The sequence below is a fragment of the Macaca mulatta genome, chromosome 7, assembly GCF_049350105.2.
Source record: "Macaca mulatta isolate MMU2019108-1 chromosome 7, T2T-MMU8v2.0, whole genome shotgun sequence".
Lineage (NCBI taxonomy): Eukaryota > Metazoa > Chordata > Mammalia > Primates > Cercopithecidae > Macaca > Macaca mulatta.
The window spans coordinates 104,074,369-104,101,211 of record NC_133412.1 but is presented as its reverse complement, the minus strand read 5'-3'; the positions used below and the strand labels follow the sequence as shown (position 1 = coordinate 104,101,211).

General features: G+C 41.1%; 1 protein-coding gene and 1 pseudogene across 6 annotated transcripts in view; one reads left to right on the top strand and one right to left on the bottom strand.

Moving 5' to 3' along the window:
* The window catches only part of STRN3 (striatin 3), a 134,006-nt gene that overhangs the window by 39,084 nt on the left and 68,079 nt on the right, over window positions 1-26,843 (top strand). Inside the window, exon 1 of one of the 6 annotated variants that reach the window (XM_077940817.1) lies at window positions 24,457-24,611. The exons of the other annotated variants lie outside the window; for them this stretch is intronic. Within the exon in view, the coding sequence (XP_077796943.1) occupies window positions 24,489-24,611 (123 nt within the window). The 5' untranslated portion in view covers window positions 24,457-24,488. Of the gene's footprint in view, window positions 1-24,456; window positions 24,612-26,843 lie in introns of those variants that run through there. 6 annotated transcript variants of the gene reach the window in all.
* Window positions 24,649-26,189, bottom strand: LOC106999380 (HIG1 domain family member 1A, mitochondrial pseudogene; annotated as a pseudogene).

The window sequence follows — 26,843 nt, the reverse complement described above, 5'->3', positions numbered from 1 at the left end:
GGTGGGCAGATCACGAGGTCAGGATTTCAAGACCAGCCTGACCAACGTGGTGAAATTCCGTCTCTACTAAAAATACAAAAATCAGCCGGGCATGGTGGCACATGCCTGTAATCCCAGCTACTTGGCAGGCTGAAGCAGGAGAATTGCTTGAACGCGGAAGGCAGAGGTTGCAGTGAACCGAGACCATGCGCCACTACACTCCAGCCTGGGCAACAGAGCAAGAGTCTGTCTCAAAAAAAAAAAAAAAAAAATTTCAACTGGTTAGATGTAAGAAAATATTGTGGGCAGAATCACAGTGAGTAGTGAGAATAATCTTTCTGGAATGCAAATATTGATTATTTTATTGTTTTACTTTTTAAGTTACCATGGCTCCCCCAAATTTCTAATACGACCCTCAAGGTCCTGTGTGGCCTGGTTCTGACTTATTTCTCTAGCCTCAGCTTAAATTGTATTTTATATTTTCTTTTTCCTGCTGCCATGCCTCTCTACATACTCTTGCCTTTTCTTTGGAGTTTTACTATTCTTTGTATCCTCAGAGTCTATCACAGTGTACAGCCTGTACTAGTAATTGTGTTTGAAGGACTATATGCCTTGTTGTACCATAGAGAGGGTAAGTTTAGGCAAACACTGAAATTGAGGAACAAAATTTTGTTGGTAATTGGAGCTTGATTATTCTTTTTTTGATTATACTTCCATATAGTGAAATAAGTGGAGATACCAAAATATAAAAAAATGAACTTTTTGCTTTGTGGATTTGAGAAAGACTGTAAAGAGTAAATTATATAGTATGTGTGAGAAAGGTGAAATTCACCATTGATTTTTCTTTCCTTCCTTTGATTTGAGAGTTTAAGCTTGTATTAACAAACTCAAATTAACAGTTTCATTTCTGAAAAAAAATAGTTGATACCGTCTGTTTAAGCATGGCACTACATTACACCAAAGCAGGTATGAGCCAAAATGAATTGTACTTTTTTCTGTTTATTTCCCAGACATGGGGAAACATTAACTTACTTAATAAGTATTAGCTGGCACTTGCATTATGCAGGATGGAAAATGTAATTTGCATGACGCTAAGGTAGCACTATAGTAGGATATAATGATGTGGCCTGTGTTTTCAAGGCACTTTTTTCCTGCATAGTATGGAAAGTAAAAGAAATATAGGGATAGTGTTAATAGGTAAAAGGTTTATTGCCTTTTAGGTTAGGTACTTGTCTTATTTGCAAATATGTCCTTTCCGGCTACTGTCTAGCCACTACTGTAATAATCACATTCCTGAGAAATGCTTGAGTTCTTGAAGGCATTTCAGCCAAGCGCACATTTCTAAGTAAAACTTGGACTGTCCGTTTCTATGTTTTCTAAACAGGTGAGCAGGCTAGATAATGTAAATAAAAATACATATTTCTCTAATTTTCTTTTGATCCTAGAACACTACAGGTGGCCAGTATTTTTTTCTTTTTCCCTTTGGATCTGCTTTGGTTGTTCTTAGCGTTTTGGAAGCATACCTGTCCCTCATACGCATCCATGCAATGAAGCCTTATACATGTTTTCCAAATGGAAGGTAAATGAAGAGGGAACTTTTATACCTTCACTTCTTTCATAGAAAGATCATTCTCATTCTCTTTTTAAGAGATTATTTCTCTTTAACAGAAAGATCATTCTCTCCTTCCCTAGGTTTCCCATGTTGTGGTTAAGGCTGAGAATTCCTGAGAGAGATAGAGTGAGAGAGAGAAAGTGCACGCACACAAGTGCTTGTGATTGAGAATGAAAAGAGAGCTAAGTGGGGTGTGTGGGAGACTTAATAAAATAGATGTCGAGCTAGGTCTTGAACAGGTAGTTTTTGGACAGAAAAAAAAATGGAAAAGGATACTAATGTGAGCCTAAGATATTAGCAAAAGATATAAGTGTGCAAACATTAGCAAAAGATGTAAGTGTGTAAACGTTAGGAAAAGATTTATTTCTTATGATAAAACTATAAACAAACATAAGTCAAACATGGATCATCATTTATACATGTTTATGTGAAGATCTTAAAGTTTCTCCTTAATGGTATATTTTCCCATATAAGAAATGTTTATGATACTGTTTAGACTACTAAAGATCAATTTTTTTTTTTTTTTTGAGATGGAGTTTCGCTCTTGTTGCCCAGACTGGAGTACAATGCATGATCTTGGCTCACCGCAACCTCCACCCACCAGATTGAAGTGATTCTCCTGTCTCAGCCTCCCAAGTAGCTGGGACTACAGGCATGCGCCACCATGCCTGGCTAATTTTTGTATTTTTAGTAGAGATGGGGTTTCACTATGCTGGCCAGGCTGGTCTCAATCTCCCAACCTCAGGTCATCCACCCGCCTCGGCCTCCCAAAGTGCTGGGATTACAGATGTGAGCCGCCGCACCCGACCTTTTTTTTTTTTTTTTTTTTTGGCGGAGTTTTGCTCTCATTGCCCAGGCTGGAGTGCAGTGGCGCCATCACGGCTCACTGTGACCTCCGCCTCCTGGGTTCAAACGATTCTCCTACCTCAGCCTCCTGAGTAGTTGGGATTACAGGCACCTGCCACCACGCCCGGCCAATTTTTTGTATTTTTAGTAGAGATGGGGTTTCACAATATTGGCCAGGCTGGTCTCAAACTCCTGACCTCAGGTGATCTGCCTACCTCGGCCTCCCAAAGTGCTGGGATTGCAGGTGTGAGCCACCGTGCCCGGCCAAGATAAAATATTTTTTTGTTGTTAAAAAAACCCAGTATTCCTCAATTACATTTTAACTTTTTTAAAGCTTAGGATACTTCATAAAAGGAAGCATCCCAGGAATTTCTAAATGCCTAATTCTCATCTATTCAAATCATTAAGTATATATTACTTCTAAAGGGGTATAACAAATTAAGCTATTAGAGTTCTTAATGTCAAAATTGTGGGAGCAATGTTCTCTATAGTTGCCATACTTTTTGTTTTATATTTATTTAATTTTTTTGAGACAGAGTCTCGCTTTGTCGCCAGGCTGGAGTGGAGTGCAGTGGTGCAATCTTGGCTCATTGCAACCTCTGCCTCCTGGGTTCGAGTGGTTCTCCTGCCTCAGCCTCCTGAGTAGCTGGGACTAAGGCGCTTGCCACCACGCCCAGCTATTTTTGTATTTTTGGTAGATACGGGGCTTCACCATGTTGGCCAGGATGGTTTCAATCTCTTGACCTCATGATCCACCCACCTTGGCCTCCCAAAACGTTATAGTTGCTATACTTATGAGTGGTTTCAATGAGCTAGTACTAAGTAATGTGAATAATTTTTTCCTGGATATTTAAAAGCCATCCCTCTCAAAATTAGGTGGCTTAACTAACAGCGAAGTTTTTTTTGAGACGGAGTCTCGCTGTGTTGCCCAGGCTGGAGTGCAGTGGCAGGATGTCGACTCACTGCAGTCTCTACCTCCCGGGTTCATGTAACAGCGAAGTTTTATTTTATTTTATTAAGAATTCCTCATCATTTTCTTTCTTTGCCTGCTTTGTTTTTCCTTCATAGTAAGTTTTAATTATCAAGACTTTTTCATGAAAAGAAGTACGTTTAAACCTTTTTATAGGCGTGTGTGTGTGTGTGTGTGTGTGGGTGTGGGTGTGGGTGTGTGGGCGGAGGAAGATGCCATGGAATTCATTCCACAGAGCTATCCAGGATATCTTTCTACATCAGTGTCTGTGGGCCAAATCAGATCCTTTTTGTTGTTGTTGTTACTGCCATCACCCCCACTCTCCTTCCCTCCCTAGACACAACCTCTAGTACCTGCCTCCCAGACACTGTATTTTGCAGAAACTTAATTGATAAGTAATGTCTACATGAGCTGTTAAAGGGAATTTTCAAAGAATATTATTATTTTCTTCTTTTACTTTTTAAAGGTTAGATATATCTATTATAGAGATTGTGTTTAGATTTTTTCTCTTGGAAATTTTAAATTCTAGGTTTAATAACTACATTTATTAAATTTAGTACTATAGTAATAAATATGAGTATAAATACCTGACTCCTAAATTTAGGATTCTTTCAGCTTATTCATGTTTATTTTCTTAACGATCTTAAATATTTCTTTCATTTTGATCATCAATATACTGAATTAGTGTAGAGTAGATTAATAAAATCTGAGGAATCACATTTATTTGATCAAAGTGAATTCTCCCTTTACATATGTAGAAAACATCTTTGCCTTATTTTATTTATTTTTTTTGAGACGGAGTCTCGCTCTGTTGCCTAGGCTGGAGTGCAGTGGCACAATCTCAGCTCACTGCAACCTCCACCTCCCGGTTCAAGCGATTCCCCTGCCTCAGCCTCCGGAGTAGCTGGGATTACTGGCACACGCCACCACGCACAGCTAATATTTTTTTGTATTTTTAGTAGAGACAGGGTTTCACCACGTTGGCCATACTGGTCTCGAACTCCTGACCTCAGGCAATCCTCCGGCCTCAGCCTCCCAGAGTGCTGGGATATAGGCGTGAGCCACTGCACCCAGCCTGCCTTATGTTAAGGTAATTTTATTTTTTGTAGATGAAGTAAGTTCTTCCAAACTTGAGGTATTATTATAAGAGATTGCACATATATGGTCATTTCCATATTTTATAGTTAAGAAAACTGAGAACTTTATGACTTCATTTATTCAGCAACAAAAATTTGCCAAATATTTATTGAGTCTTTACATATGCCAAACAATGTTCTAGATAATAGGAATATATCAGTGAACAAAAGACAAACACTTTCTAATTTTATGGAGGTTACATTTTGGTAGCATTTTTCTCATTTATTTTTAGTTTTTAAGTTTTAACTTTTATTATAGATTAAAGGGTACGTGTATAGGTTTATTATTATGTGGGTAAATTGTGTGATGCCGAGGCTTGGGGTCCCAGTGATCTCATCACCCAGGCAATAAGCACAGTACCCAACAGGTACTATGATCGGCACCATTGTACTCCATCTGGGCAACAGAACGAGACCGTCTCTAAATAAAAAATAAAAGTAAAAAAATAAAGTACCATTAAGATAGCTCATCGTTTCCTACCTCAAGGAAGGAAACTTCCTCTGTTTATGGAAAAGGGGCTTATATGTGGCTTAATGCTTTCAAATACCACATAAATGTGAAATTATTGGAATACAATTACCAGTTAAAAATTATCTATTAGCCAGACACAGTGGCTGACGCCTGTAATCCTACCACTTTGGGAGGCCCGGGCAGATCACTTGAGGTCAAGAGTTCAGCACCAGCCTGGCCAACATGGTGAAACCCCGTTTCCACTAAAAATACAAAATTAGTCGGGAGTGGTGGTGTGTGCCTGTAGTCCTAGCTACTTGGGAGGCTGAGGCAGGAGAATTGCCTGAACCCGGGATGCGGAGGTTGCATTGAGCTGAGATTGCGCCACTGTGCTCCAGCCTGGGCAACAGAGTGAGACTCTGTCTAAAAATAAATAAATAAATAAAAATTGAGTATCTCTATTATGCTTTAAACCACCTACTGCCATGTAAAATGTCATTGAGATCTTTGAGGATGGTGGTGGTATTTTGATAATCCATTAAACCTTATTTTAGGATCTATTATAAGTAGAAGAGATAAGTTGTATTTGCTTTTGGACATCCTACTTACTGTTTAGTCTTTTTTTTTTTTTTTTTCCACCTCAGATTTCTTCTTTTTTTTTTGAGAGGGAGTCTCGCTCTGTGGCCCAGGCTGGAGTGCAGTGGCCGGATCTCAGCTCACTGCAAGCTCCGCCTCCCAGGTTCACACCATTCTCCTGCCTCAGCCTCCCGAGTAGCTGGGACTGCAGGTATTTTTTAGTAGAGACGGGGTTTCACCGTGTTAGCCAGGATGGTCTCATCTCCTGACCTCATGATCCGCCCGTCTCGGCCTCCCAAAGTGCTGGGATTACAGGCTTGAGCCACTGTGCCCAGCCGTTTTTGTTTGTTTGTTTGTTTGTTTTTTTGAGGCAGAGTCTTGCTCCTCACCCAGGCTGGAGTACAGTGGTGCAATCTTGGCTCACTGCAACCTCCCTGCCTCCTGGGTTCAAGCGATTCCCCTGCCTCAGCCTCCTGAGTAGCTGGGATTACAGGCACATGCCATCATGCCTGGGCTAATTTTTGTATTTTTAGTAGAGATGGGGTTTCCCCATGTTGGCCAGGCTGGTCTCGAACTCCTGACCTCAAGTGATCCATCCACCTTGGCCTCCGAAAGTGCTAGGATCATAGGCGTGAGCCACCACGCCCAGCCTGGAATTCTTTTATCAGTAAAATTGGAAAATGTTATTTTCATGAAAAATTTTATAAGCTCTTGCAAGCAAGTTTTTTGTTTATCCGTTCTCTTTGAAAAGACGAAAATTGAGTATGTACTGGGTAGGTGGGGGACTGGACTGTTTCTATTATTAGATGATCATACAAAGGTTTTTGTGCCCTGCTTCAGCACACTGAATTATGGGGTAAGGGGTGTGTGTGTGTGTGTGTGAATTCTAAGCTACCTTGTGATTCTCATAATTAACTAGGTTTTGAAACCCTTGTGTGATACGGTTTTTATTTTGTATTTTTTGCTTTATGTAAAATGTCAATGGTTTGCCTGACTCTTTATCTTAAAATTATTTTACATTTGAACCTTGCCTTTAGCTCCAAATATTTAAGTGCTTTGAATACACATGAATAATTTTAGTTGACCATTAACAGATGAGGGTGCCAACATTTCTTAACCTACTGTTTTATTTTAATTTATTTTGAGAGATGGAGTCTTGCTCTGTTGCCCAGGCTGGGGTGCAGTGGTGCAGTCATAGCTCCCTGTGGTCTCCAACTCCTGGGCTCCAGTGGTCCTCCCATCTCAGCCTCTCAAGTAGCTGGGATTACAGGCGCACACCACCATGCCTGGTTAATTTTTAAAATTTTTTTGTAGAGACAAGATCTTGCTTTGTTGTCCAGGCTGGTCTTGAACTCCTGGCTGGCTTCAGGTGATCCTCCTGCCTGGGCCTCTCAAAGTGTTGGGATTACAGGCATGAGGCACCGTGCCTGGACAGAAAACCTACTGTTTTTGAGTAGTGGTGTTATGGATTTATTATTAGTTGCTCTAACCTGAATTTGCCTGTATGTTGCTTCCAAAGCTACAATATTTAAGTTTTTTCTTAATTCCTTAGATATTTGCTTCTGAATGGTATTGCAGTTTCTTTATTAAGTGCTAAAGAATGTCTTAAAATCACTAAATACAACAAAACTCACTTGTATCTAGTGTTTCCTTTTAGTTAAAAATTTTTTTTAAAGTAAGAAAACTCTTGCAATAGAATAAATTTTATGAAGTTATTTGTCAAAGCAAGATACTGTTTTTTTAAGAAACATTGCAAAATAGGGCCAGGTGCGGTGGCTCACGCCTGTAATCCCAGCACTTTGGGAGGCCAAGCTGGGCAGATCACAAGGAGTTTGAGCCCGGCCGGTATGGTGAAACCTCGTCTCTACTGAAAATACAAAAATTAGCTGGTCGTAGTGGTGGGCGCCTGTAATCCCAGCTACTCGGGAGGCTGAGGCAGGAGAACAGCTTGAACCCGGGAGGCAGAGGTTGCAGTGAGCCGAGATTGTACCACTGTACTCCAGCCTGGGTGACAGAGCAACACTCCATCTCAAAAAAAAAAAAAAAAAAAAAGAAACATTGCAAAATAGTAGTTAACTTTTTAGTTCACTACCAGCAGAATCAAAGTTGAAAGTTTTACACTGGTGACCTCTAGTGGTCTTGCAGTTAAAAAATTATCTGCTGTCAAGTACCAACAAATATCAAATAATTCTCCCCACCCCCATACAGTCTTGCTCTGTAGTGCGGGTTGTAGTGTAGTGGTGCAATCTCAGCTGACTGCAGCCTCTGCCTCCTGGGTTCAAGCAGTTCTTCTGCCTCAGTCTTCCGAGTAGCTGGGATTATAGGCACGCACTACGCCTGGCTAATTTTTGTATTTTTAGTAGAGATGTGGTTTCACCATGTTGGCCAGGATGGTCTAGAACCCTTGACCTCGTGATCCGCCCACCTCGGCCTCCCAAGGTGGTGGGATTACAGGCGTGAGGCACCGTACCCAGCCTGAAATAGTTCTTAAGTGCATTTGCATGCTGATTGTTGAATAAATTCAGATGATATATAAAATGTCCTGCCAGGCATGATGGCTCATGCCTGTAATCCTAGCACTTTGGGAGTCCAAGGTGGACAGATTACCTGAGGTCAGGAGTTCAAGACCATCGTGGTCTTTCACATGGTGAAAGCCCATCTATACTAAAAATACAAAAATTAGCTAGGTGTGGTGGCGTGCACCTGTAGTCCCAGCTGCTCAGGAGGTTGAGGCAGGAGAATCGCTTGGACCCAGGAGGTGGAGGTTGCTGTGAGCCAAGATTGTGCCACTGCACTCCAGCCTGGGCAGCAGAGCGAGATTCCATCTCAAAAATGTATAAATAAAAAATAAACTGTCCCAAATGAACACCTTTTCCTGTATTCAAAGGAAGAAAAGCTATCCTGAAAATCAGTAATAATATTTGTTACCCTGAATTATCAACTGAAATTGTATATGGAAACAAGTTTACAAAAATTAATTTTTGCCTTAAATAACACTTCAGATCAGAGTAATTAAAAACAAAATTTGTTGAGTTGGGCACATAAAAACGAAATTTTTGGTGCCTATTTTATTGATGCAACTACAGAGTCCATTGGGAAACCTTTTTCTTTGGGCCTCAGTCTTTGACCTTATCTTCACAATAAAAATACACCTTTTAAATCTTTCTTTTTATTTAGATTTTCTTTGATATCTCTCAGAGTTTTTTGTAGTTTTCTTCCTGTGCATGTTTTGTTAGCTTTATGCTTAAGGTTTTTGGTGCTAAGGTAAATGGTACTGTGTTTTGACTTTCAAAATCTAAATGTTTATTACTATTGCATAGGAAAGTAATGGACTTTTGTTTATTAATCTTGTTTCCTGCAACCTTGCTGTAATTGCCTTTTTTTTTTTTTTGAGATGGAGTCTCACTGTCATCCAGGCTGGAATGCAGTGGCATGATCTTGGCCCACTTCACCCTCTGCATCATGGGTTCAAACGATCCTCCTGCCTGAGCCTCCTGAGTAGCTGGGACTACAGGTGTGAGCCACCACGCCCAGCTAACTTTTGTATTTTTTAGTAGAGACAGGGTTTCACCATGTTAGCCAGGCTGATCTCAAACTCCCAACTCAAGTGATCTGCCTGCCCTGGCCTCTCAGAGTTCTGGGATTACAAGCGTTAGCCACCGCACCCAGCTTTATAATTGCTTCTTTGATCCAGGGTTCTTTTTATTGATGTTTTAGGATTTTTAATATAGGCAGTCAGGTCATCTGCAAACAGAGTTTTATTTCTACCTTCTCCATCTATATACCTCTTCTTTTCTCATCTCCTGCATTAGCTAGGACTTTGAGTATGATGTTGAATAGGAGTGATGAAAGAGGAGATCCTTGCCTTCTTCCCAGTCTTAGGGGGAAAAGCATCTGCTTTTTCATTAATAAATATGATATTTAGCTATAGGTTTTTCATTGATATCCTTTATTAAGTTGAGGGCGTTCCCCTTATCCTATTTATTGAGAATTTTTGTCATGAATGGATATAAGATTTTGTTCTTTTCTGTATTTATTGATATTTCTTCTTTAGCTTGTTTAACCAATTAATGATGTGTTATATTAACACAATTTTGAATGATGAATCACTCTAGTATGCCTGGAATAAATCCTACTTTGTTGGATTCAGTTTGCTAGTATTTTGTTAAGGGGTTTTGCATCTATGCTCATGAAAGATATGTTTGTAGTTTTCCTTTCTTGTAGTATATTTGTCTGGTTTTGGTATTAGGATAATACTGGCTTCATCAAGTGAGTTAGTAAGTGTTCCTTTTGCTTCTGTTTTTTGGAAGAGATTGTAGAGAATTGGTATTTCATTCTTAAATGTTTAACAGAATTCACCATTGAGCCCATCTGGGCATGATGCTTTTTATTTTTGAAGACTATTAATTGTTGGTTCCATTTCTTTAGTATATATGGATCCATTCACATCATTTGTTGCTCCTTATGTGAGTTTTTGTAGAGTGTGTCTTTCAAGGAATTGGTCCATTTCATCTTAGTTATCAAATTTGTGGGCATTAAGCTGTTTATAATTTTTATTTTCCTTTTAATGTCCATGGGTTCAATAATGAGGACCCTTCTTTCATTTTTTTTTTTTTTTTTTTTTCCTGAGATGGAGTCTTGCTTTGTTTCCCTGGCTGGAGAGCAATGGCGTGATCTCTGCTCACTGTAACCTCTGCCTTCTGGGTTCAAGCGATTCTCTTGCCTCAGCCTCCCCGATAGCTGGGATTACAGGCACCCACCACCACACCTGGCTAATTTTTTTTTTTTTTTTTGTATTTTTAGTAGAGATGGGGTTTCGCCATGTTGTCCAGGCTGGTCTCAGATTCCTCACCTCAGGTGATTTGCCCAGCTCGCCTCCCAAAGTGCTGGGATTGCAGGCATTGAACCACCATGCCTGGCCTCATTTCTGATATTAGTAGTTTGTGTCTTCTTTCTTCCTCTTTCTCCCCCTTTTTCCGTCTCTCCTCCTGCTTTTTTTGCGAGCTTGGCTAGAGTTTAATCCATTTTAATGATCTTTTCAATGAACTGGTTTTACTGATTTTTCTATGGTAAGTTTTTCGATTTCTATGTTCTATTTTGTATTATTTCTTTTGTTTATAATGCTGTTCTTTCTCTGCTTTCCTAAGATGGAAGCTAAATTGTTGGTTTCAAAGCTTTCTCTTTTTTTTCATTTATGTATTTACTTTGAAATACTTTCGCTCTTGTTGCCCAGGCTGGAGTGCACTGGCACGATGTCTGCTCACTGCAGCCTCCGCCTCCCGGGTTCAAGCGACTCTCCTGCCTCAGCCTCCCAAGTAGATGGGATTACAGCCACCCACCACCACACCCGGTGAATTTGTTGTATTTTTAGTAGAGATAGGGTTTCGCCATGTTGGCCAGGCTGGTCTCAAACTCCTCATGTCATGTGATCTGCCTGCCTAGGCCTCCCAAAGTGCTGGGATTACAGGCTTGTGCCACCATGTCCGGTCAATTTTTGTATTTTTAGTAGAGATGGGGTTTCACCATGTAGGCCAGGCTGGTCTCAAACTCCTGAGCTCAGGTAATCTCTCCACCTTGGCCTCCCAAAGTGCTAGGATTACAGGTGTGAGCCACAGTGTCTGGCCAAAATATTTTAAAACGTATCCTGATACTTCTTTGACCAATGTTTCACTTACAAGTATGTTTAATTTCCTATATTCTGGGATTTTGTAATTATCTTTCTGTTACTGATTTTTAGATTTAATTATATTGTAGTCTGATAGTACACTGTATGAATTCTAATCTTTTAAAGTTGTTAAGGTGTGTTTTATGGTCCAAAATGTTTTTCTTTTTTTTTTTTTTTTTTTTTTGAGACGGAGTCTTACTCTGTCGCCCAGGCTGGAGTGCAGTGGCCGGATCTCAGCTCATTGCAAGCTCCGCCTCCCGGGTTTACGCCATTCTCCTGCCTCAGCCTCCCGAGTAGCTGGGACTACAGGCGCCCGCCACCTCTCCCGGCTAGTTTTTTGTATTTTTTAGTAGAGACGGGGTTTCACCGGGTTAGCCAGGATGGTCTCGATCTGCTGACCTCGTGATCCGCCCGTTTCAGCCTCCCAAAGTGCTGGGATTACAGGCTTGAGCCACCGCACCCGGCCCAAAATGTTTTTCTTGATGAACATTCCATGTGAGTTTGAAAATAAGGTGTGTTCTGCATTCCATGTGAGTTTGAAAATAAGGTGTGTTCTGCTGTTCTTGGATAAAGTACTGTGTAGATATCAATTAGATCCAGCTGACTGATGATGCTGTTCAGTTGAACTATATCTTTACTGGTTTTCTGCCTTGCTGGATCTCTCAGTTACTGGTAGAGGAGTGTTGTAGTTTCCAGCTATAATAGTGGATTCATGTATTTCTCAATTTTTGCTTCTCCTATTTTGACACACTAAAGGGTTGTTTTGTTCTTGGAGAATTGACCTCTTTATCATTATGTAACATCCCTCTTTATCCTGGATTATTTTCCTTGTTCTGAAGTCTGCTTTGTCTGAAATTAATGTAACTATTCCCACTTCTAAAAAATTAATGTTCGCATGGTATAACTCCCCATCCGTTTACTTTTTGTCATTTTCTGTGTTTGTACTTAAATAAAATTTATTGTAGGCAACCTGCCTGGCATTTTATTTTTTTAATTCACTACAACAGTCTTTTTTGATTGGTTTATTTAAATAATTCACATTTAAAGTGATTATTGATGTAGTTGGGTTAGTACCATGTCCGTAACTCTTTTCTATTTTTGCGCTTGTTCTTTGTTTATAATCCTCTTTTTCTGCCTTCTCTGGTTTGAGAATTTTGTATGACTGCATTTTCTCTGCTCTCTTAGCATATGAACTATAGTTTTAAAATTTTTCGTTTGGTAGTTATCCTAGAACTTCTAAAATACACTTACAACTAATTCAAGTCCACTTTTTTTTTTTTTAAAAGAGCCAGGGTCTCTCTCTGTCACCCAGACTGGAGTGCAATGGCACAATCATAACTCACTTGTAGCCTTGATCTCCTGGGTTCAAGTGGTCTTCTCACATCAGCTTCCCAAATAGCTGAGACTAGAGGCCTGTGCTGCCACACCTGGCTAATTTTTTAAATAAAAGTTTTGTAGACATGCAGTCTTGCTATATTGCCCAGGCTTCAAGTCTACTTTCTTGCCTTTCTTTCCTTCCTGTTCTGTTCTGTTCTGTTTTCTTTTCTTTTCTTTCTTTCTGTCTTTCTCTCTGTCTCTCTTTTTTTCTTTCTTTCTTCTTTCTTTCTCAGTAGATTTGGGAGAATAGGTTGCGTTTGGTTGCATGGAAAAGTTCTTTTTGGTGATTTCTGAGATTTTGGTGCACCTGTCATCTGAGCAGTGTACACTGTACCCATTGTGTAGTCTTTTATTCCTCACCCGCCTCCCATTTTTCCTCTCAAGTCCCCAAAGCTCATTATATCATTCTTATGTCTTTGCATCCCCATAGCTTGGCTCCCAGTTATGAGAATGTATAATGTTTGGTTTTCCATTCCTGAGTTGCTTCATTTAGAACAATGGTCTCTCCAGCTGCATCCAGATTGCTGCAAATGCCTTTATTTCATTCCTTCTTATGGCTGAGTAGTATACCATGGTATATCACATTTTCTTTATCCACTCGTTGGTTGATGGGCATTTAGGCTGGTTCCATATTTTTGCAGTTGTGAATTGTGCTGCTGTAAGCATGCGTGTATAAGTGTTTTTTCATATAATGATTTCTTTTCGTCTGGGTAGATAACCAGTAGTGGGACTGCTGAATGAAGTCACCTTTCACATAATATTGTATAGCTTCACAGGCAGCGCAGGCACCTCATAGTGTAGGCATACTTCACATTAGTGCACTTTGCTGATACGAGTTTTTTACAATTTGAAGGTTTGTGGTAACTCTATGTCAAGCAAGTCTGTGCCATTTTTCCAACAGCATGTGCTCACTTTGTTAGCAGTTTTTGGCAATGAAGTGTTTCCTCCTGTTTGTTTGTTTATTTTTGTTTTAAGACATTGTTACTTATTTTAAGACAGTCTTACTCTGTCACCCAGGCTGGAGTGTAGTGGCGCAACGTCAGCTCATTGTAGCTTCTACTCCCCCCAGGCTCAAGTGATCATCCTGCCTCAGCCCCCTGAGTAGCTGGGACTAGAGGCGTGTGCTACAGCACGTGACAAATATTTGTTTTATTTATTCATCATTTTCAAGGTTTTCTTTTCTTTTCTTTCCTTGTAGTTATGCTATTTGGGGTTCCTTGAGATTCCATGTGAATTTTGTGATGGATTTTTCTATTTTCTGCAGAAATAAAGTTGGGATTTTGATAAGGATTGCATTGAATCTGTAGATTGCTTTGGGTATTGACATTTTAACAGTATTAAGTCTTGTAATCCATTAACATGAGATGTGCTTCCATTTATTTATGTCTTAATTTCTTGCAGCATTGTTTTATAGTTTTCATTATGTAAGTCTTTCACATCCTTGGTTAATTCCTACTCTTTTTGATGCTATTGTGAATGGAATTGTTTTCTTAATTACCTTTTCAGATTGTTCATTGTTAGTGTATAAAAATGAAACTGATTTTTCTGTGTTGATTTTGTATTCTATACTTTGCTGGATTCATTTATTCTCATAGATTATTATGGAATCTTTTGAGTTCCTACATCATACCTGTGAACATAATTTTATTTCTTTCTTTCCAATTGGGTTGCCTTTTACTCTGTTTCCTAATTGATGGGAATTCTAGTACTATATTGAATAGAAGTGTGAAAGTGGATTTCCTTGCTTTGTTCCTGATCTTAGAGAAAAAGCTTTCAGTCTTTCATCATTGACTATGTTTGCTGTAGGTTTTTCATATATGGCTTTTATTATGATGAGGTAATTTTCTTCTGTTTCTTGTGTGTGGAGTGTTATCATGAAAGGGTGTAGAATTCTGTCCATTGCTTTTTCTGCACTGAGATAATCATGACTTTTTCCTTCATTCTGTTAGTGTACTTTCTTACATTGATTGATTTTCATGTTGAATTATATTTTCATTACAGGAATAAATCCTTCTTGGTCATGTAATTCTTTTAATATGCTGCTGAATTCAGTTTGCTAGTATTTCGTTGAAAATTTTAGTATCAGTGTTGGGATGTTGATTGGTCTATCGTTTCTTTAGTGTCTTTGTCTGCCTTTGGTTATCGGGGCAGTGCTGGCCTCATAGAATGAGTTGGGTAGTATTCCCTTCTCTTCAAATTTCTGGAAAAGTTGGAGAAAGATTGGTGTTAGTTATGCTGGTGGAATTCACTAGCGAAGCTATCAGATTCAGGGCTTTTCTTTGTTGGGAGAGTTATTTGTGTGGAATTGGTGGTTCCCAATTTAACTTTAATACCTGATTTTAGTAATTTGAGTCTCTCCTCTTTCTCCCTCCCTCCATCTCTCTTCTCTCTTTCTCTCTTTGTCCCCTTCTCTCCCCTCTCCCCCAGCTAAAGGGTTGTCAGTTTTTTAATCTTTTCGAAGATCGGACTTTTGCTTTCAATAATTTTTTTTTTCTGTTCTCTTTCATTGGTCTCTGCTCCAATCTTTATTTCCTTCTACTGGCTTTTGGTTTAGTTTGTTCATTTTCTAGTTTAAGTTGTAAGTTGTTTGAGATCATCTTGTTTTTTACTTACTATTATTTTTGGTGTGTTCACTTTACTAACAACACATTAGTTGTTCTCACTGTGGAATGTAAGTTCAGGTTAGACGAGAATTTCGTAAGTGTAAAAGCATTCTGTAGTGTATCAAAGTTTGTATATAATGTCTGGCAAAACCAACTTGCTCATAAATCATTAATCACTTCCATTATAGATAATTTTAGTTTAAAATGTATGAATTCTTACAGAGAAAATAAACATAATGTACACATCTTAATAGTGTTCTTTTATCGTTGTATCAAGGCTTAAAAAATATATATGTATTTCAAGATGACATTTTAAAATATTCTAATAGAACTGTAGCAAAATACAATTCTGCAGTTACAAAAGAGCTAAACTGGAATCCATAATTAAGTTATTCTAATCTTTACAATTAAAAAAATTTTTTTTGAGACAGTCTCGCTTTGTCACCCAGACTGGAGTGCAGTGGTGTAATCTCAGCTCACTGTAACCTCCGCCTCCCGGGTTCAAGTGATTCTCCTGCCTTACCCTCTTGAGTCACTGGGATTACAGGCACGTGCCACCACACCTAGCCGATTTTTGTATTTTTTGTAGAGATAGGGTTTCACCATGTTGGCCAGGCTGATCTCGCATTCCTGACCTCAGGTGATCCACTAACCTTGTCTTCCCAAAGTGTTAGGATTACAGGCGTGAGCGCGTGCCCGGCCTAATCTTTCCAATTGTGATTCTGAAATAAATATTATGTAGCTCTGTTGTTTGCTGTAAGTTCAATTTAGACACACTTTTCGTTGTGGGAGGCGTTAAAAGTTACACTCCATTACAAGTTAATAGAGATAGGGTCTTGCTCTTTTGCCCAGCTGGAGTGTGGCGCAATCATAGCTCATTGTAACATCAAACTCTTGGGCTCAAGCTGTCCTCCCCACTCAGCCTCCCAAGTAGCTGGGACTCCAGGTGTGCACCACCATGCCCAGCTAATTTTTTTTTTTTTTTAACTTTTTTATAGAGATGGGGTCCTGCCATGTTGCCTAGGCTGGTCTCTAACTCCTGGCCTCAAGTGATCCTCCTGCCTCAGTGTTATATATAAAGTTTTGGTGCTACAAAAGAAATAGCACTCGAATATAAAATTTTCTTTTTCTCAGCAAGGCAAGTTACTTCTATATAGAAGGGTGTGCCCTTACAGATGGAACAATGGTGAGCACACACTTGGACAAGGGAGAGGAAGGGGTTCTTATCCCTGACGCATGTGGCCCCTTGCTGCTGTGTCATTCCCCTGTTGGCTAGGGTTAGACTGCACAGGCTAAACTAATTGCGGTTGGCTAATTTAAAGAGAATGATGGGGTGAGTGCTTTGGCGGGGGTCAGGGCAGAGCAGGTAGCAGGTAATTGGAATGAGTTAGAGTGGAGCAAGTGATTGGAGTGTAGAGTGAAGTAGGTGAGTCAGGGTGGAGTAGGTAACTGGAATGAGTCAGGGTGGACTTAGTTAATCGAAAAAGATTGCTTTACGAGGAAGTTTAAAAGTAGAAGGCAAAGAATTGAACATACTGACACATTCTTTGAAAAGATATTTAGGACTCATATCTAACAATCCCTCCCCTTGTGTTTCCTTACAGCTTTCTTTTCAAACTTTTTTTTTTTTTAATGTCTTTGCTTAGTTGTTTTGCTTGACTTTCTAAAAGAAGCAGCTTTTCTGGATAAGGTGGAGGGTAGTTAAGGGAGGTTTTAGTAAGTGCCGTTTTTATGAGCCTCTGCATCAGTTTACGGATGCATGGTATGACACAGCACCTGACAGGAATAAGTACACCTATTATGGCTGCAAGGGAAGAATTGAGGCTATTATTCCTTTCCATTTACCGAACTACTTTTTTTAGCCATCCTGTAAAGGGGTCATTTACCCCTGAGTTGCTGTCTAACTCATTGGATAGAGCAGTCAGACCTTGGAATGCTTTTGTTATACTTTTATCAGGGGCGGTGCTGTTTGGGATGAAGGTAAAACATTGAGTTTTAATCATGATGCAAACTCCTCCTCTTTCTGCTACTATCATGTCTAAGGCTATCCTGTTTTCCTAAGCCATCTAGCTAGTAGCCCCTAATTGTTCAGGTATTCCTTTAACAGCATCTCTAGTGTAGTTAATAAATCGCTGTTGTTTGTAATAGATGTAGTTTATCCAGTCTACATTTTTGTCACCCACCAAAATATTGAATCAAATCTTGCAGCTATTTGATTTTGGGCTTTAAATTGATCTGGTATTCCCCATGGGACTTTAATTGTATCTAAATAGACGTGAGCATTGAAAGAGCTGTAAGGGGCTTCTCTCGCTTTACGATGTCTTATTTTTCCTTTCTCTGGTTGATGAAATGGCAGGGTGAAAGGGATAGCCAATTGGACTGAAGCACAAGTGCCATTCCAGTTATTTGGCAGAGTGTCCAGTAAAGGTCCACCACAATACCACCACACATCCGCTTGGGGATGAACAAGGGCTGACTGATTGATAAGCTCTTGAAAATGTAAGCTCACTGCATCCCTTCAGTTCGCCAGGGAACGCTGAATTTCCTCCCTGTTGTGAGAGACACAAAGTGAACTTAGTGTTGGGAAATGGAGACTGGATGGCCCTCGGGGGCTGACCCGCGGGGTGCCAGATTTCAGGATATACCAGAGAGAGAGCTTGGCAAGACTTATTACTCCAGGCTGTAGAATCCTGGAAAAGAGCTACCATGCAGCCCATGCCTGGTTGACTGGAGGACCACCTTACTGGAAAGGGGACAGTCTGGGCCTCTGGCCTGCTGTGCGCACAAACGTAACAATTGCTTTTGTTTAATGTGCGGTTGGAATATTTGATCCATTCCAACCAGGTATGTATATCTTGGTATCTTGTCTCAATTGCCAAAGTTTGTTTTAAGTCTTTAACTTTTACCTTCGCTGTCTTGGCCTTGTCGTAAGATGGAGGAGGAACAATGGTTCTGTGAGAGGTTTTGGAAAAAGGCTTAGAGGCCGGTGCAGGTGGCGGGGTATCCAAGAAACGCATTTTAAAGAATCCAATAGGGTCTGTCCTTGAAACCTCAGCCCCTATACCATAAAGCTGGTGTAAAGAAGGGAACAGGCTTAGAAAAGGGGGAGAACTTTGGGGGATTGAAATAATAGCCTGTATAGGGTTACACTGGTTTAGCTGACAGTTGAGGGGGGCTGTCTCTGTAGTAAAATGAATGTGTGGTTTTAGGAAGTTACAAAAAGTGGTTAGGGCAGTCTATCTTTGCTTTTTAGTGGTCCATAGAACGCTGGACTAGCTACAGCATAAAAGCTCTACATCAGGGGCAAGGCTCCTGGTTGACACTCGGGTCTTTATTGAAATCTCCCTGGATTAAAAGGTCCCAATTTACTAATGCCCATTCTGAGGAGAGTCAGGATGGACAGAGGTACTTTTCTGAAGTAGAGAGCTGTCTTTGACTTGGCAGGTCCCCACAGTGTATAACAAGGCAAGCATTAAATGCAGTAGTTTGAGGTGAAATTGACTTGGTTATGTTAATAACTAGAAGGTCAGCAATAGAGCGAGAAAAGAAGAAAGAGTAATAGAATAGATGAAAAAGTTAAATTTTTCTTAGCTTTAGTTTGGTAGGATTTTCCCCTGGGACTGTAGTCCACAACTTTGGAAGGAGTGGCGCCTTGACCTGGGTGTGATGAGTCCATCCCTTTTTTTGCTATGCGAACAGCAGTCTCGGTGGTTAGCAGCACAAGGTAGGGTCCTTCCCAGGCTGGCTCGAGTTTTCCTTCTTTCCACCCTTTCATGAGAAGGTGATCTTCAGGCTGGTGCTGGTTTACTGGAAATTCTAGGGGTGGTACCTGTGCCACCCTTTAGTTTTGAGGGAAAGGAAAGTGGAAGATAAACCAAGTATATAATTTCTAAGAAATTGACCTTTTGGCCGGGCGCGGTGGCTCAAGCCTGTAATCCCAGCACTTTGGGAGGCCGAGACGGGCGGATCACGAGGTCAGGAGATCGAGACCATCCTGGGTAACACAGTGAAACCCCGTCTCTACTAAAAATACAAAAACTTAGCCGGGCGAGGTGGCAGGCGCCTGTAGTCCCAGCTACTCGGGAGGCTGAGGCAGGAGAATGGCGTGAACCCGGGAGGCGGAGCTTGCAGTGAGCTGAGATCCGGCCACTGCACTCCAGCCTGGGTGACAGAGCGAGACTCCGTCTCAAAAAAAAAAAAAAAAAAAAAAAAAAGAAATTGACCTTTTGTTTTAGGGGACATCAACATTGGACTTTATAGTCTTTGGTGCCTTCTAAGAAATTTCCTATAGCACCTATTTTTATTACTTTTTAGACCAAAGAAAGCCAAACAACCATTTTATATTTAACAATGCTTCCTGTATGATTTTTATACCAGATAAGCTGAATTTCCCTTTATATTAGTGTGTTATTAATGTTAATTTTAATAAAACCTTGTAGACATATTTATCCAATTTTTAATGTCTGACCGTAAGATTTTTATAGACTTTTTTTTTTTGGAGACAGACTCTCGCTCTATGGCCCAGGCTGGAGTGCAGTGGCGCAATCTTGGCTCACTGCAAGCTCTGGCTCACTGCAAGCTCCGGCTCCCAGGTTCACACCATTCTCCTGCCTCAGCCTCCCGAGTAGATGGGACTACAGCACCTGCCACCACACCCAGCTTTTTTTGTATTTTCAGTAGAGACGGGGTTTCACCGAGTTAGCCAGGATGGTCTCGATCTCCTGACCTCATGATTCGCCTGCCTCGGCCTCCCAAAGTGCTGGGATTACAGGCGTTAGCCACTGCGCCTGTCTTACAGACTCTTTTTAACCTTTTTTATAATTTTTGTTAAAGAGCAGGTTAGTGCTTTAAGAAAAACCTGTTATGCTTTTATTTTTTATTTATTTATTTTTTTGAGACGGAGTCTCGGCCCAGGCTGGGTGCAGTGGCCGGATCTCAGCTCACTGCAAGCTCCGCCTCCCGGGTTTATGCCATTCTCCTGCCTCAGCCTCCCGAGTAGCTGGGACTACAGGCGCCCGCCACCACGCCTGGCTAGTTTTTTGTATATTTTAGTAGAGACGGGGTTTCACCATGTTAGCCAGGATGGTCTCGATCTCCTGACCTCATGATCTGCCCGTCTTGGCCTCCCAAAGTTATGCTTTTATTTTAATATCCAGTTCACAGAAAAACTGGATGATACCTCTTTAGCTAATGTTTACACACAGAATTTCCTTTACAATTAACGTTTTAAAACTTGCTTAAACCTTTGAAACAAAATATATATATTTTTAACCTTTTAATGTAGGTAAAAATTTATATTCTCATGCCTCCTTATAATCTTTTTACCAAAAGTATATTTTACTTTCCTTACACACACTTTGCACATAAACTGTTTCTTCAATCGTTTTACATTTAGGAGGCTTAATTACTTTTAAATTATACATTTCTTGCATAAATTTCCTTTTATAACCTTTTTTTTCCCCATGACTTTCACAGATAATTCTTCGACATGCCTCCATGCCTCACCTTTCTGACTTGTCACAAACATCCTTTTTTTTTTTCTTTTTTTTTTGAAGACAGAGTCTCCCTCTGTTGCCCAGGCTGGAGTACAGTGGCACCATCTCGGCTCACTGCAAGCTCTGCCTCCTGGGTTCACGCCATTCCCCTTCCTTAGCCTCTGGAGTAGCTGGGGCTACAGGCACCCGCCACCATGCCCGGCTAATTTTTGTATTTTTAGTAGAGACGGGGTTTCACTGTGTTAGCCAGGACAGTCTCAATCTTCTGACCTCATGATCTGCCCACCTTGGTCTCCCAACGTGCTGGGATTACAGGTGTGAGCCGCCACGCCCGGCTTTTTTTTTTTTTTTTTTTTTTTTTTTTTTAAAAAAAAACAACCAGTTAATTTATTTTAGGACAGGACAGGAATTTACAATATAACATTCTTTTTACATAAATTCTCCCCCCCCCACTTTTTTATTTTTGAAGATGATAATCATTCTTTTCTGAAGTGAAGTTTGTTCATGTCTGTAGACTAGACTAAGGCCATAAGATTAGAAGTTAGGATAATACATGTTACACTGTTAACTTTTAGCAAACTTGACTTTTGTTGAAAACCTTCTAAGTTTGGGATTTCAGTTATTCTGTGCTATTAATAAGACCCCGTTTAGTCCAAATTTACTTAGAATTGATGGTTCTAAGTAAATTGATGGTTCCTTCCTGGTTTTGTAAGTACTTTAAGGCTTGGCTGAGTGCAAACAGCTCACACGTTTGAGCAGACCAATTATTAGGCAGTTTTCCTAACTCTGCTTCTACAAGAGTTTCCCTGTCAATTACTGAGTACCGTTGTTGTTGTTGTTGTTGTTCCCCACTCCCCAGTCACCCAGGAGGAACCATCTGTCTTCCTCTCCTGAAGGGGCTTCCTCCTAGGTCTGGTCGGACCTTTGTATGGTAAAGATTTAAATCCCCTGTTAGGAAACTTGCTGGGATAAGGGAATTTTCAGGGGTTAATGATAAATCATATTTTTCTAACAGAATAGCCCTATGCTTTAAGATTTTTGAGTTAGTAAACTACCTTTTTGCTTTTGAACTTAGGATAGTTCTGAACTGGTGAGGTGTGCTCACAGTGAGGTTTCCTGTAAAAGTTCTTTTTCTACCTTCTTCTGTTAGCAAAGCAGTTGCCGCTACAGATTGAATGCATTTGGGCCATCTGCGGGTTACCGGGTTAAGGATTTTTGATAGGAAGGCCGTGGGTTGTCAGTGGCCTCAGTGCTTTCCGGCTACGCCCTTGTTTACACTGACAGTGAGGTGGTATTGGGAGTTTGTTATAGGGTCCCGGAGAAGACCTTCAATTATTAACTATAGGTTTTAAATTTACCCTGGCTCTTAAAGGAATGTTTTTTCTTTACTGCTTCTATTTTTCTCTTTCTCTCTTTGACTTTGTCTTTCTCTCTGACTCCATCTTTGTCTCTCTGCCTCTCTTCCTCCAACCTCTCTCCCTGTCTTTCCCCTCTCTGTCTCTCTCTCTGCCTCTAGGGTAGGGACCTGCAGGAGTAGAGCTACTCTGTCTTCCCCCAAGAAGAAAGGAAAAGTCGGGGGGTTATGTCAGATTGAACCCTTGAAATTAGTGGAAGGTTCAACCCCTTAACACCAGGGATGTCTCGTCTTGCATGTCCTGGAAGGCTCAATCCCTCAAACCGGGGAGTGTCTTGTCTTGCTTGTCCTGGGAGGTTGACCTGTTTCCCCCCTTTCCCCCTCTGAAGGTCCTTTGCACACTTCCTACTCATGCTGTCCTCTCTGGCTGCTCCCCTAAGGGAGAATTAGGCCCCTCTTAGTGTTGGCATGCTGGTATAAATCCCATGGCAGGATCTGCTCTAAGCCATATAAGGTAGCTACAGAACCACGGAGAGGACCCACTCACTTCGTTCAGCAGTAGGACTTGTCTCCATCCACACAACACCGCAAGCAGGGTTGTTGATGATCATTCACACATACACACATTTAGCCCTCCAGAATTTGACCACAAAGGAAGTACTTTACCAGCTCCTACCTTCTCCTTCCTTGGCCTGTGCACAGAGTTGTAGCCACAGTATGTGAGGATCCTTTAAGCTAGGTTGCTGGCCAGTCCCGCCCCGCCCCGCCCCACCCCACCCCACCCCACCCCACCCCACCCCACCCCACCCCACCCCACCCCACCCCTGGCATTGCTGAGAGCTTGGGTTATTCCTCACACTGGCTGGGTCTTGATATCTCACCCCTGAGGCTGCCACAATAGGGCAGGGTACACCTCCTCATGAGAGAGAACCAGAGACTGTCCCCAGAGGGGAATGTAATCCTAGATGAGCCCCCAAATTGTTATATATATAAAGTTTTGGTGCTGCAAAAAGAAGCAGCACTCAAATATAAAATTTCCTTTTGAATTCTCAGCAAGGCAAGTTACTTCTATATAGAAGGGTGCGCCATTACAGATGGAAGAATGATGAGCACACAGTTGGACAAGGGAGAGGAAGGGGTTCTTATCCCTGATGCATGTGACCCCTTGCTGCTGTGTTGTTCCCCTGTTGGTTAGGGTTAGACCGCACAGGCTAAACTAATTTCGATTGTCTAATTTAAAAAGAATGACGCGGCGAGTGCTTTGGCGGGGGTCAGGGCAGAGCAGGTGGTAGCAGGTAATGGGAATGAGTTAGGGAGGAGCAGGTGACTGGAATGTAGAGTGGAGCAGGTGAGTCAGGGTGGAGTAGGTAATCGAAAAAGATGCTTTATGAGGAAGTTAAGTTTAAAAGTAGAAGGCAAAGAAAGAAGTGAACATACTGACATATTCTTCGAAAATAAATTTAGAACTCATATCTAACACACAGCATCCCAAAGCACTGGGTTTACAGATGTCTGGCCCCATGCACTTTTTTTGTTTGTTGTTTTTTTTTTTGAGTTGGAGTTTCACTCTTGTCACCCAGGCTAGTATAAGTGATTCTTGTTCCTCAGCTTCCTGAGTAGTTGGGATACAGATGCCTGCCACCACTATGCCTGGTTAATTTTTTAGTAGAGATGGGGTTTCACGATGTTGGCCAGGCTGGTCTCGAACTCCTGACCTCAGGTGGTCCACCTGCCTCAGCCTCCCAGAGTGCTGGGATTACAGGTGTGAGCCACCGCTCCTGGCCTCTTTTTGTTTTTTTTTAGAGATGGGTCTTGCTCTGTTGCCCAGGCTGGTCTTGAACTCCTGGCCTCAAGTGACCCTTCTGTCTTAGTCTCCTAAAGTGCTGAGATTACAGACATAAACCACTGCACCCCCGTGCACTTAAGGAGCCAACCAGTCTACTAGGCAGGCAGAAGAAAGTATATTAACTGGGGTAAATAGGACTCCTATATAACATCCAAAGCATGTGGGCTTCTGCAGCAAACTGGGAGTACTTCTGGATTGGCCTACTATCTTCTTTAGAACTAATTTCACTGTAACAGTTTAAGAAGGTGGATATTTTTACATAGTCAAGTGCATTAGGTGACATATTTCTTTTCTGTTAACTTGCTTCCTCTGAATGACCTAGTTCACTAGTGAACTAGTGACTAGTAATTTGGTCACCAAGCAAATCAAGCCTGCAGGAAAGGAAATCAATACTTAAAATAGTGTGTTATCATCTGAATTCCATCAAATAATGTGTTTTCTATGTGAACACTTAACCTCAATAATGACATGTCTGACTAGAGCAAGCTCCTCCAATAAGACGAAGACCAAGACAGCACCAAGACCAAGACTCTCTTTGTTTTTGTTTTTTGTTTTTTGTTTTTTTTTTTTTTTTTGAGATGGGACCTTTCCCTGTTGTGCGCTGGCTGGAGTGCAGTGGTGCAATTTTGGCTCACTGCAACCTTCACATCCGAGTTCAAGTGATTCTCGTGCCTCAGCCTCTGGAGTTCTTGGGATTACAGGTGCGCACCCCCACAACTGACTAATTTTTGTATTTTTTAGTAGAGATGGAGTTTCACCCTATTAGCCAGGCTGGTCTCAAACTCCTGACCTCAGGTGATCCGCCCCCCTCACACTCCCAAAGTGCTGGGATTGCAGGTGTGAGCCACTGTGCCCAGCCTGCATCTCTTCTTCTAAGGCTTAGGTTTTGCCCAGAATTCTCAATGCATGGAATAGCTCACACCAACCGTCATTGTTCCCACCACAAAACCTTGGGCTGCCACATGCATGTGGATCAGGTGAAGGGACATTTTAATATTTCTCCTGCTCTTCAATTTGTATATCCACTGCAACAATTGCTGCAAAACCTGCTGTTCCAATGGGGGACAAATGGTGCCTCTTTAGCTTTTTGGATGCATTTGGATCCCTGATCATCATATGAAGAAAGAGAAACATCTGTGTTGGTTGGTATGGAAATTGCTAGAAGAATCTCCCAAGAGCAACAAAACCCTCGTAATCCAACTGGCTTCAAATTCCAGCTCCTATACCCTGTCTTTTCTTGTGTATAGTTTTTTGTTTTTTGTTTTTCTTTTTTAGACGGAGACTCGCTCTATTGCCAGCTTACTGCAACCTCCGCCTCCCAGGTTCAAGTGATTCTCATGCTTCACCCTCCCGAATAGCTGGGACTACAGATGTGCACCACCACACCTGCCTAATTTTTGTATTTTTACTAGAGATGGGGTTTCGCCATGTTGGCCAGGTTGGTCTCGAACTCCTGACCTCAAGTGATCCGCCTGCCTCGGCCTCTCAAAGTGTTGGTATTACAGGCATGAGCCACCGCACCTGGCTCTTTTCTTGTTTTTTAATGTAAGCATTTATATCTATAAATTTCCTCCTGAACACTGCTTACATTGCATCCTCTAAGTTTTGGTATGTCCTGTGTTTGTTTTCATTTGTTTCTGTTACCTGATTTTTCTTCTTTGATCCATTGGTTAAGAGTATGTTGTTTAATTTCCACAAACTTGTGAATTTCCAGTTTTCTTTTGTTATTGATTTCTAACTTGATCTTTTTGTGGTCAGAGAAGAAACTTTGATATCTGTCTTTTTAAAGTTACTGAGACTTGGCTGAGCATGGTGGCTAATACCTGTAATCCCAGCACTTTGGGAGGCCAAGGTGGGCAGATCACTTGAGGTCAGGAGTTCGAGACCAGCTTGGCCAGCATGGTGAAACCCTGTCTCTACCAAAAAATACAAGAATTAGCTGGGTTTAGTGGCGTGCGCCTGTAGTCCCAGCTACTCAGGAGACTGAGGCAGGGGAATCACTTGAACCCAGGAGATGGAGGTTGCAGTGAGTTGAGATTGCACCACTGCACTCCAGCCTGAGTGACAGAATGAAACCCTGTTTCAAAAAAATAAAAAAGTTATTGAGACTTAACTTGTGACTCAACTTACATGGTCTCTTCTGGAGACTGTCCCGTGTGCACTTAAGATGTGTATTTTTTTGTTGGGTGAAGTGTTCTGCATATGTTTGTTAGAGCTGATTTGTTGTGTTGTTCAGATCCTGTTTTCTTCGTTACCGTTTGTCTGGTGGTTCTATCCATTATTTACAGTGGGGTATTGAATCTCCAACTACTGTTGTCTATTCTCCCTTCTATTCTGTCAGTTTTCACTTCATATGTTTTGGTGATCTATTACTAGATGTGTGTGTGTTTATAGCTGTCATATCTTCTTGTCATTATTAGTATAGTCGTGTCACTTAATGACAAGAATACGTTTTGAGAAATGTATCGTTAGATGATTTCATCTCGTGAACATCACAGAATATGCTTACACAAACTAGATAATGTAGCCTGCACTTGGGCTATATGGTATAGCTTATTGTTCTGAGACCACAAACCTGTATAGCATGTTACTGTACTGAATACTATAGGCAGTTGTAACACAGTGGTATGTATTTGTGTATCTAAACATAGAAAAGGTATAGTAAAAAATTGGGGCCAGGTGCTGTCGCTCACACCTGTAATCCTAGTACTCTGGGAGGCTGAGGAGGGAGGATTGCTTGAGGCCAGGAGTTTGAGCCCAGCCTGGGCGATGTGGTGAAACCCCATCTTTACAAAAAAGTAGAAAAGTTAGCCAGTTGTGTAGTAGATACTTGTGGTTCCAGCTGCTCGGGAAGCTGAGATGGGAGGATCACCTGAACTTAGAGAGGTTGAGGCTGCAGTGAACTGTGATCGTGCCACTGCACTGTAGCCTGG